Genomic DNA, 12,238 nt, shown 5'->3' with positions numbered 1-12,238 from the left:
CCCAACAGAATTCAACTCCAAGAAGGAAAGAAAGAAATGCATGAATGCGATTGATTACATTACACAGACCGGATGGCACATGAGGAACATAACCGTCTGCAGGTGCACGTCCAAGGAACAGCTGACAAAACCCAGTATCCGCTCCTCATCGAAACGCTCAGGAATCCAGGAGTAAGCTACAACTGCTTCAACGTGATGAGGACCAGCAGCAGGAAAGGAACAGAGAGAGAGCCACAAATGGTTTAATACTATTCCTGCGTGTATCGAACACAACAACAGAGCCCATAAACCACGGCCACTCGGTAATTATCAGGAGACCGTGTAGATCGACTGGAGGTGTGCGAAAGGTGAGTTACCCATGTTAGAGACAGCCCGGCACTGTCCTCACAGCTGGCTGCTATTCACACCCAGGAAAGCCATAAGACCACACACATAGCACCGACAGCATCCAAACAAGGCAGCCCAGGAACACACAATGCCTTCCCTGTGTCCATTTCAGTAATGACTGATTATAAAGATACACTAAATATCAACCTAGACGTAGATTTATTAAATGTGAACACTTGATATGGAGAGAGCAATAAAGCTCAAGTGAAGCTTTGAAAAAATAGCCTAAAAAAACTGTGATGCTCCCAGGTGGTGAGGCTCATTATTATCAGGATGTCTACTCTCCCCCAAATTAATCTACACTTTCACGCACAATGCCAACCACAACCCCAACGGGAACTTTCATGGAACTGGGCAAGAAAACTCTCCAGTTCATCTGAAAGAGTAGTCGGGACATTTTTGAAAAAGAGCTCTAAGAGAAAAGTCATCCTGTTAGTTATCAGAGAAACCCAAAACTATCCAAACAATGATGGTGCTGATAGAACTTAGAAATAATGAAGTATCGGGGAGGAGCCCGTGTACACGGGGGATACACGGGGGTGGGAAAAGGCCATGCGCATGCTTCAGCCGAACAATCTGAGAGGGGCTGGCGGCAGGTTCTCCATTGTACTCAGTATTCACAGAAGAAAAATTCCACAGGAATCGGGAAGTAAAAATAAAAGGTAAACTCCATTAAAGCTCTTGGATAAATTATTGTCCTAAAACTACGTTTTCAGAGGAGACACAAGAGACACAATTATATTTTCCATGGGCTTTTCCTAAGCTACATCCCAAACTCCCGCATCATAAAAAGAGGATAAACAAATTTGACATTATAAAAATTTCATCAGGTTTTTATTGAAATGTTACACACAGAAGAAGAACATAAGTCATCCACGTGTACCTCAAGACCTTAATAAAAAATTAAAATCTTCTAAAATGAAATACATCAGAGACTACTGGTTAAACGCACCAGGTGCTCTCCACTCTGAAAATAATGTCTCTATTGGTCCCTGGGCACATTCATCTCTCCTGGACATAGGTGGGAGATCTAAGGGGAGAATGGCCAGGGTGCCGGTGACTGGAGAATTTGTTTCCTAAGATCTAATTTGGGTGGATCCACTGTTTCCTTTAGTTATTTTTATGTGATATAGCTTACAAAAATCTTACAACTCTAACAAAGTTGTTAAAATTTACTTCATTTGAATAAACTGCCAGGACTTTTTAATTTTGTTTTTTTGTTGTTGTTGTTTTTGGAAGCCCATCTGTAGTGATTTTAAACTATGTCATTTTTCTCTTCAAAAGGTGCAACCAAATTCCTCTCCTTTTGGGGATGTGGTGTTGCACTTCAGGATAATGAAATATGGTTGCAGAGATGGTGTAACCTCTGGGACTAGACCATAAAAGACACTGTAACCTCTTGATGTAAAACTCACAAAGAATGGATTAAAAGTTGTTTTTTAAAAAGACCCTCTAGTAAGACTGATATTTCTCTCTTGAATCATGGCACTTGGAGGACTAGCTCCCATGTCATAGGGACACTCAAACCACCCTGAAGAAAGACAGGGATTTTGAGAAGCCAGTGACCCCAACCCACAGCTGCCAAGGTGTTAAGGCCTCTCACCAGCAGCCCCTCTTGAGAGGGGATCCCCAGTAAAGCGGTCAGATCTCAAACACAGCCAACCACCTAGCTTCACCTTGAAGAATGACTCTGGTGTAGCCATGCTCCGTTAAACGAGAGAGAGTTGCTGTTTACGAAATCTCAGTTTAAGATGGTTGCCGTGTGGCAAAGGCTAACAAATGTGAACTCTACTAGTTTAAAAATATGATACACACACACACACACACACACACACACACACACATATGTACATATGCATATGTGTATGTGCGTATGCATGCATGCCTGTGCGTATGTATGTATGTATGTATGTATGTGCGAGTTCTAAGTTTTAAGGGTAGAGAAGCTCACAGCCGGCCACCTCTTCACAGATAATTATCACAGACCCTGGGAAATGTACATTTCTAAGGGCAACAGAAAGCAACCAGAAGAGGGCAGAGATAGATAGGGATTTGGTGGTTTACAGGGAAGAATTATCTTGTGTGTCCAAGTTTAGATGGATTTCCACAACCAGGCTCTCTGCTGGAATCAATTGTGCCTGGACACAGATTCTGAGAAACTGAGAGAAGGAATCTCAGAAAGGACCCAAGAAAAGACATAATGCTCGCTCACTCCTTTGACAGATCCCTGGACATGTGTCTAAGCAATGTTCTTTAAAAACAATCTAGGAGGAAGAGAACAGGCACAAGCCTGAACAGGCCATGCCGATGTCCCAAGCATGCTGCACCCCAGGACTGCAGGTTTCCACCAAAATACCAGAAGTTACGCTACAAGAGCAAAAGCTACGTTCCTGGCAAAGAAGTCTGTGAGATGATGAATAAGTCTTTCAAAATCCAAATTTATATTATCGCTGTAACAACATTTTACAGTATTCAGGAAAAAAAAAATCAGCAGGCTCCAAATTCTACAATATAGATTATTTTTACTGTGCAATAAATTTTATTATATAATGATACAATAAAAATAACTGGACGTGCAAAAATAGAAGAATATGTGAGCCTCTGTAAAGAGCAGAATTAATCACTGGGGACATAAAAACGACTGGGCTACTGGACTTCGAACAAAAGACTGCAGTAACTCTGGCTACCACGCCAGGGAGTTTAAGACAGAAGACACTTGAGAGTGAAGTTACAGGGGCTGCAGGGAAGGCTTAGAGATGGTTACCAACAAGATAAAGCAAACCGAAAACTTAAGGCAGAAAACACACTAACCAACACATTGTAATGGCATGGAGTTAAGAACGGACTGGATGCAACAGAAGGACGGTCTAGCACTAACTGTCTAACCAGAGCAAATGGAGAAACATCATAATATATGGAAGCGCCTCTCTGAGCTATGAGGTGTGTGGGGCAGCCAGGTGATTACAACGGAAACACGTTTAAACACTGATTTTTTTTCTTTAAATTGTGTGATGTGTGTGTGTGATGTGTGTGTGTGTGTGTGTGTGTGTGTGTGTGTGTGTGTGTGTTTCTGTGTGCACATGCACACAGTTCTCAACCTGAGGGTCATGACCCCTTGGGGTCAAATGACCCTTTTCACAGATCCTTATTTATTTTCGAATTCTAGATTTATAAATTCTAGGAGAATTTCTCACCAGAATATCTGAACTTAAAAAAAAAAAAAAATCACAAGAGAGATTCTCTGGGTACACTGACATTCGTCCCAGTACTTGTAAGGCTAAACTGGGATCACGGCCATGAGTTTGAAGCCAGCCTGGGCTACGTACAGAGCTCCAGGCTGGTTTAGGCTATTTCAGAAAATATATTCTCCAAGTTGGAAATAGGGAAACCACAAAGCTCAAGAAACACTCACTGACAGGCAGGTATATCTTTCTGTGAGCTGACTTGCGTATTTAGAACAAGAAGAAGACAAATAGCCCAGTCAGGTTATACACACCCGTGACCTCAGTATTCAGGGGGCAGATTGCTGTGAGTTCAAGGTCAGCCTGGGCTACATAGCCAGATGTGTGTTAACATAACAACTAAGAGGGAACGGAGCCATAGCAGCGCACACATATCAAATACTCGAAACCTCCAGGACAAAGCACGAGGGTGTGTGAACTGAAAAGATCTGTTTCGATTCATTCTTTACACATGATTTATTGTGGCTTATTCCAGACAGACTGGGGCAGGTTAAGCTATACATTTTACTTTCCTGAGCAATGACCAGGGGGAGGAAAGAAACCCAGACATAAAAAGGTTTAGCCCTATGATCAGCCTAGAGGCACTACAGAGAAATTCCCAGCCGTGTGTATGAAAACTCAGAGAGAGGGGGGCTGCCCTATGTCTGGGGTGTTCCAAAATTACCCTGCCCAATGGCGGGTGTCAGGAGATGGGAAGGAGGAAGAGGTGGCCATATATGTAGAACTAGAAGTATGTATGGCAGCTTTGGAGACTCTGGTGGCCATATGTTCCTTGGCTTAAGGATAGCACGATCTCCATGTGTCTCCTGTATTCAGCCCACTCCTTGGCCTGTCCCCTAAGTAGTATACATCCCCCCCTAGCTTTACACTACCGATTCCTTTGCCTCCTTGAAAGGCCCTCTGTTTGTCACCAAGCCTCCAGGTCAGGCTTCAGCCATGCCTCTTGCTTCTACCCCTCCAAGCTCTGGCTGCCTGTCTCATGTCAGTACCTGGTCCCGTACTGACTTCGATGCAGGACTATTCACCCCAAAGGTATGCTGAGCTTCTGGAGCCTCCTAATTATGTCTGGCATCTTCTTCTCCCCCTTGGAGGCTGCCCAGAGTTATACATGCAGTACGTGCTTGAAGATGTTCAAAGAATTAATTTTTTAAAACATTCTTGCTCCTGGCCCTACTCAGGAGATACTCTCTCTCTCTCCAAGACTCTGGGAAGCTCGGAGCCACAATTTGGCAGTGAAGTTAGAGGAGAACCATCCAAGGACAGCAAAGCTGTTCTTGTGCAGCTCCTCTGGGCGGGTCTCTGTAAGCATTGCTTCCACTGACCTCGCCCACCTGCATGACCCCAGAGAGTCTCGGAGGCCCGTGCTCTCAAATGACCCTGTCCGGCCAGACGGACTCCCTGGGAATCTGCAGCTCTGGTTGGTGGGTCTGGGGTGAAGCAAGGAATCTGCATCTCTAGTAGATACCAGATGCCGCCAGACCGAGGATCTGGAGGAGCAAGGCTTAAACAACCAAAACAGTGGGGTCTATCTGCTCACTCAAGCCAGTCCTAGCTCGAGGACCCCCTGTGAGGGTGGTTGCCTGGGTTGTGGCACAGCTGGCGTTGCTGCTTCAGGGCAGGTCTATGCCTGGGTCAAAGACACAAGGCTGCTGAACCCCTCAGAAAGGGTGGTCTCTACCTGACCCTTGGCCCCTCCCCCCCTCCGCGTCTCACCTTACCTCCTATCTTTGCATTATATGCTATGCCCACGATGCAGTAGGAGTTGTTGGCTGAAGCAGCGACTTCTCCCGCACAGCGAGTACCATGTCTGAAGCAGAGGAAAACAGAAACAAAGAAAGTGAGGTCCTGGCAATTATTAATTCATGGATCCTGTGCACCAGTCATTATTTCTGCAGCCAAGGTCAGCTCTCCCTCCCTATACCTGAGATGCCAGCCAAGCCCCTCCCCCCCCCTTTTATCAGCATATATACTCAGTCGGACTTTGCCTTCAATCTGCCTTCTGGAGCTGGCAAACACTGGTTCCCAGGATGTCCCTTCTAGGATGCCTCCCATAGATCCCCAGTCAGAGTTGCAGCACCTGCTACCAGTGTCCATGGCCCTGGGCACCTTGGCACTTGTTACTGCTGTTCACAGACCTGCCTCAGGTCTGTGCCTGCTGTGACTAAAGACGTGTCAGTTGGTACATACAGGTGCGGTGGCGTCAGAGCTCGCCTCACCAATGCAATACAAAGGAACGCCTGCACTTCTGCCTTGGTCCCCTGTGTCCTGACAAGCTTGCTAGCCTGAACAGACCTCTGTCATTTCCACAGCTGTTTAACCGGAGCTGAGAAGGGATGCTTTTTTTTTTTTGAATGCTCAGCGGAGGCTGGGGGCAATGAGGAAATGAACAGAGAAACAAACGGCTTTCCCCAGGAACGAGCCTCTCTTCTGATGTGTCATTCCCTCTAGTGGATGCCAAACATGGGCTAGTCTACATAGCCATCTGTGAGGAGAGACCACCGGGGACTTGGAATCATCCATTCAAATTTGTAGCGAACTTTAAAAGTGGCCCAGGGCCTGTATGCTAGACCCTTTGGAAAAGAGTCATTTGTCATCCTCTGGAAATCTCACAGCCCCAAGGCCGGGCCTGCTCTCAGGTCACACAATGGGATTTGATTCTGTCCTTCAAGGGTCACTGCATGGAATACAGATCACGCTTCTCCACCCCTTGATGTGTGACCAGGAAGCGGGTCCTGTGCCCCAGGCCTCCCCATTGCCTGACAGAAGGGCACCTTGGGACGTGAGGCAGGAAGCAGCCGGGAGCCTGGGAGGCCAGCATCTGGCATGTGGCACACAGCATCAAGCAGCCCTGCACAGCACTGAGTGGAACCCACGGCATACTAGCATATTGCTGGAGTCTGGATGTAGAACACCTTGCCCCCAATCTCATGGGTTAAAGGCTTAGTCCCATGGTGGCATTACTTTGAGGAGCAGTACCTTTTAGCAGATGGAGCCTTAGGTCACTTAACACATGGCCTGAGTGGGGCTGTGACATTCAGACACTTCTCCCACATCCCCCTCCCCTCCTTCCTTTCCCGCTGTCTTGGAGATGCACCCTTCTGTACTGTCCAGGCTGGCCGCTAACGCCTAGGTTCAGAAGCACCTCCTGCCTTCCCCTTGAGTAGGAGGACAAGAGAGAGGTGCAGGCCATTGCGTGCCCCTTCACCATTACTTTCTAAGCCAGGCACTTTCTCACAGTGACAGGAAGTTGACTAACAGAATCAGCTTGGGAGGACAGACGCAGGCTGGTGCTGGGTCAACACAGGGAAGGACAAAAGAGCGCTCGTTACTTTCCTCTAAATATTTCTGGAAGATTCATAAGAGTAAAGGGAATTGGACATGCCGACAGAGAAAGGACAGGCAGGCACCATGAAGGAAATGCACGGACAACCCCAGGACTGCCGTTTAGCTTGCATAGGTCACTTGATCTTTCCAGGCTACCTAAGGGGGTGACTTACAGTGTAACCGATCCCTGCCTGTCAGCTCACTTACCTATCCCAATAGCCCCTGAGCTGGGGACATCATCTGTGTGGGGCAGCCTCCATGACAGAAGGATTGTGTCAGCAAGGTTTCTCAAATGTACATAAACAGCCACAGTCAGTGGGTGGGAGAGCAGGGATTTGAACTCTTCATTTGTCCAGCATCATTCATGCCTTTCTACCTTGCTCAGGCACGTGACTTGTGTGTTCATACAGACCAGACTGATATTTGAATATAGTCTAGTCACAGAGAGACCAAGACAAAGGCATTCTTTTGACTATCCCACAAGGCTGGAAACATTGGTGTCAAACCCCATTCCTGGCTGGCCAGCAGAGGAGACGATGCTAAAAGTGGAGACTAAATCCACGGAAGCCACCTGTGCCCCAACAGCTGTGGTGGAGGGACTTCTGAGGACTTCTGCTGGCCCCAGACAGCACCCAGGCAGGTGAAGCACCCAGAGCCTAGAACCTCTGCAGGGCCCCTCTTTGCAAAGAAAGAAAGTTACCCAGTACAGCAGCCACAAAAACGACATACTTGTTCTCGTTGCTGGCATCATATCTCGGTGATGGGTCATAATCGTTTCCGTTGACATCGTAGCTTGCATAGGAATCCTAGGAATTAAATCTTGGTTAGTGAGAATTGGAGATGCAATGTACGATAATGCTACTTTCACCAGTCCCTGCGCCAAGCTTGGAAAATGAAGAAAATCGCACCTAGGATTGCTCTGACTGAAACTACTGCCCTATATACTTTTCATTGTGGTAAAATATACAGGACATAAAACCTTACCATCTCAACTATTTTTAGATGTATGGTTCAGTGTCGTTAAACCCACATACATTTTTGTGAAGCTACCATCAGCATTTATCACTAGGACTTTTTCACTGTGCTAAACTAAAGGTCTGTACTGACAGACAGTAACTCCCGACCCCTCCCCAAGTCCCAGCAACCGCCGTGCTTTTCTTTGTCTCTCAGTGTGGCTCCAGATGTGCCTCTGAAGAGAAATCACTCAGTATTTGTGTTCTGTGACAGGTAATTTCACCCAGCATAAAGCCCTCCGGTTTTCACGTGTATCAGAATTTCCTCAATTTCATATGTTAATGTGAGTGGTTCTCTTTACACATTTGTAGAAATGGTATTCATACAAAGTTTCATCCTCCTTAGGAAATGTATCACCAAGCTTCCCAGAATTAATGCAGTCTTCACAACTCGTCCCTAAAGGCCGCATGATGACCTCAGAAGTGGATTCTGTGGGGTTTACTTAGCTACTTTTGGCATTGGAGTGTCTTAGAGAATTTAGCACATTTCCCATATTTACTGCCCACTGGGTTCTCATCTTTATATATACCAGTTCATCCAGTCCTTACGATAGCCCTCTAAGAACAGTCCTCTTAGTAGCCCTATTTCACAGGTGTAATACTGAGGAATAGAGGGAAATTAGGCAGCACGCCTGGGATTTCAGGCAAGTCAGGAGAGGACCTAGGGTTCTCTGGGCCCAGAACCTGTGTTTTAAACATGCGTTATAACCTGAGTTTTAACCCACAGCTAATATGCATGTGGTGACCCCCTCCACACCCGTGTGTCTACTCTCTAGGCTACATTCCGGGAAGCATGTGACTCAAACACATGGACATGTTCCTCTGCAACGCCCTCTCTGGTGTGAGGGAGGGATAGCAGAATGCTCGGATCCCCAACCCTTCCCAGCGTGACTTTCATTAGTCCCTGATTTAATGCGTTTGGGGAAGAGGAAAAGCAGTCTGTATGCATTCAATAACTGGTGTAGTTAAATACTGTGTGTGTCTGTTCTGAGGCTGGACTTACGTAGTTGGGGGCCAGGTCTGGGTGATTCCTTTCTATGCCGTCATCGAGGATGGTGACAACCACGTTCTTTCCTGTGTAGCCGCGCTTCCATGCCGCCTGGACGTTCATCTCTGACCGACAGCGACTGTTCTTATCAGCACAATGCTGCAAACACAGAGGACGTGAAGCCCAGGACAGACACCTCTGAGGCCGAGCGGTCACACAACACTAACCCAGACACGCCTGATGCCAACAGGGCACAGCGTGGCAACCCAGACAGGGACAACTGTCTTAAGAAGCAATGAAGGACAGTGGGATCCACCTTAGTAAAGACTTTCTTGTATGTGGAGGCTTCCTGGCTGCCTCTGCACCTGACAGTGTGAGTCCTTATGTCACTGTCTCCTGCTAGGGACACCGTCCAAGGACAGGTCTTCCCTTAATCCATTCTATAGCCTGCATCAAAGCTCCTTCCCCCACACAGAGCCCTCTCTGATTCTCACACAGTTACAGTCAGGCCTTCAGGTAGAGCAGTGGTTCTCAACCTGTGAGTCACGCTCCCACAGGGGTTGAGTATCAGATATTTACATTACGATTGATAACAGTAGCAAAAGTACAGTTATGAAGCAGCAATGAAAATTAGCCCACTTCAGTGGCCCAGTGTACTAATGTCCCAGAGAAGACAGAGGCCCCAACACCTTACTTACCATATACCACATGTTGGACCAAATGGGATCATTGAAATAAAGAGAGTCGCTTCGCGCCTGTCTCTTGACCCTGCGTTTCACTTCCTGTTGCTGGAGCCATTTTACCTATCAGAAAGAAAGGTAGATGTTCTTTATTTACAGGTGCAATGTTTCCATGGCTAAAGTACTTGCTATCCAAGCCTGACAACCTGAGTTTAAGCCCAGGAACCCACATGAAAAAACAAAAACAAACCCATGAATCAACTCTTGTCTGTCATCTAGCACCTGCAGCAAGCTGGGGAAATCAAGACAAGTGACTTGCCCAGAAGCTCGAGGGCCGGCTAGCCTGGAGTACACAGTGTGGCAACAACAAGGAGAGCCGAAACAATGTGGAAAAAGAGAACCAACTTTGAAAGCCATCCCCCTGGCCTCCACATGCATACTGTAGTGCAAACTCCAGTGTGTGGGGGTGGGGGTGGGGTGTGAGCATTTGCTTAGTGGGTAAAGGCACTTAGCACACGAACCTGAGGAACTCACAAAGAGGTCTGGAGTTACCCTCCATAGCGATCCTTTAGTCTCCATACATGCACTGTGGGTGACACTCGTGTGTGGGGTGCATGCAAACTAAGCACAGAAGATGCCTGTGACTGATAACAGCTAGAGAGACATGAGAGATCGGTGATGGACAGAGAGAGCATTTAGTGACCTCTCCACTTCAGCTTCTTACAGGCCCTACAGGTTTCCTTTAACAAGATCCTAGGTTGTGGTAGGTGATCTGGATGGCATGCGCCAAGAGATGCTTTGGACATTTGAAAGCCACTGGCTTATTGTGAATGGTGGTGAGGGTGGGGATCACACCACACTGACAGATTTTGAAGTCACTCTGCTAAAAACAATAGACCATGACAGTGCCAAAACAAAAGTGGACAAGAAGCTGCTGTTCCAAAGAAGAGAACACAGGCACGGAGAGTATGAATGAGAAAGCGAAGAACTGGTACCGGAGACGCTCATCTAGTGAGGACATGAGTAAGCCAACGACCATAATCAACGTATTAGAGACTGGGGCAGCAACTACAAAACAGGTGCAGAGAAAGATCTAGAAAGGGAAACAGCAAAGCACTAACCACGGCAATTTTTGGATCATGACATTATTGCTAATTTACGATTGGGGGTTTTATAAATTTTCCTCACACAGTATGACCTGCCTTCTTGATCAAGCAACAGTTTTGAAAGACAGAATAAACAGCGCAGAAGGCCAGAGATCCAGGACCCAGAATGCCTGGAATAAAACTGGGCCCCACAACTCGTGGTGCCTCCTGAGCCTCAGTTTGCCTGTTCATAGAAAGCCCATCACTGTGAATTCTAGGGCCCACCTTGGGCACAGTGTGTACAAAACATTCATACCAGCATACAGCATACAGCATACATGCATTGCTTGTGCACATTGCTTTCCAACTGCAGAAACCTAGTCAAGAAGAACCCAAGGCAGTGGATGTGTTTTCTTTGGCCTTGCTGGGTTGGTTGGCCCCTCAACAATGCTTGCAGCTAGGGTTCAAGCCAGTGCTGTGGGCCAAGACCGGAAAGAAGAGAATGTGCTTCTTCAGAGCATGGAAACCCTGCTCTCGGGAAGGCTGGATCCTATTCTGGGGCTCCCACCAAGCAGTGAGGTCACTCTACACCTGGCAGGCTTGCCTATAAGAGCTGGCAGAGACTTGGGAGGAAAGAATGAAGGACGAGGGAACTCACAGTTCCTTAAAGGTTGCTGGGGACTGAATGCTGGTCCTGGAAGTTAGAATGGCTGTCCCAGAGAAAGAGTGAGATCCCTTAGGATGGAAGGTAAGATTCCCCTCCCCCTTCTCGAAGCATCAGCTTCTCCATTTCCTGAAGGAGGGAGCACAGCACCCTGACCGGTAGTCTCATAGGCAGACATGGATGTCAAAGCCTCCCTGGTGTACAGGACAAAACACCTAGGAAGGAGTACCACAGCCTGTCCCATTACTGATACGATCGGGCTATAAATCATCTATGAACTAGGTTTATTAGAAACCCTGCAAGAAAGCTGGATGTGGGGATACATAACCAGTCCTAACCTGGGATGCAGGAAGTTCATTTGATGCAAATCCCAGCCTAGCCAGAGCTATACGGCAAGTCACCGTCTCAAAACAACAACAAAGAAACCCTGAAAAGAGCTTGAAATCCGTTTCAGATTAGACATTTTCTAAAAGCTTCAGTCCCAAGACCTAGGTAATTTATAAGCACCATAGAGACTCCTGCAGAAAATAAAAGAAGAAAGTGAGATGTTGTGCTCATAACAACCACTGATAGCATTTTACAGCTTCCTCACACGCATTACCTGAACAAGACAGCTCTACTTGGTATGAAAGCTGTAAGACAGTGTGCTTCACTATCTGCTAAACACCTGCTATAAAACACGGAGGACTCCTGAGGCTCTGCACTCCCAGGGTGATTCCATCTCTCCTGCCATGCAGACAGCCCAGAGCCGCAGTGCCACCAGGCCTCATTTCTACTCTGAGGAGATCTCTGTGCTGTCCCAAGCCTGGATATATTCTGTGAGGGAAGCAAACACCCAGTATGGAGTTGCCATCT

General features: G+C 47.0%; 1 protein-coding gene across 2 annotated transcripts in view; it reads right to left on the bottom strand.

Moving 5' to 3' along the window:
* Positions 1-12,238, bottom strand: part of Pcsk6 (proprotein convertase subtilisin/kexin type 6) — a 197,893-nt gene that overhangs the window by 117,034 nt on the left and 68,621 nt on the right. For both annotated transcript variants that reach the window (NM_001439914.1, NM_012999.3), the window contains 4 exon segments: positions 5,348-5,436; positions 7,683-7,759; positions 8,970-9,113; positions 9,653-9,757. In NM_001439914.1, coding sequence (NP_001426843.1) covers positions 5,348-5,436; positions 7,683-7,759; positions 8,970-9,113; positions 9,653-9,757 — 415 coding nt within the window.

Source organism: Rattus norvegicus, chromosome 1 (assembly GCF_021556685.1).
Source record: "Rattus norvegicus strain SHRSP/BbbUtx chromosome 1, alternate assembly SHRSP_T2T, whole genome shotgun sequence".
In the NCBI taxonomy this organism is placed as follows: Eukaryota; Metazoa; Chordata; class Mammalia; order Rodentia; family Muridae; genus Rattus; species Rattus norvegicus.
Note: the sequence above shows the minus strand (reverse complement) of the source record. Positions and strands in the feature narration are given on the sequence as shown.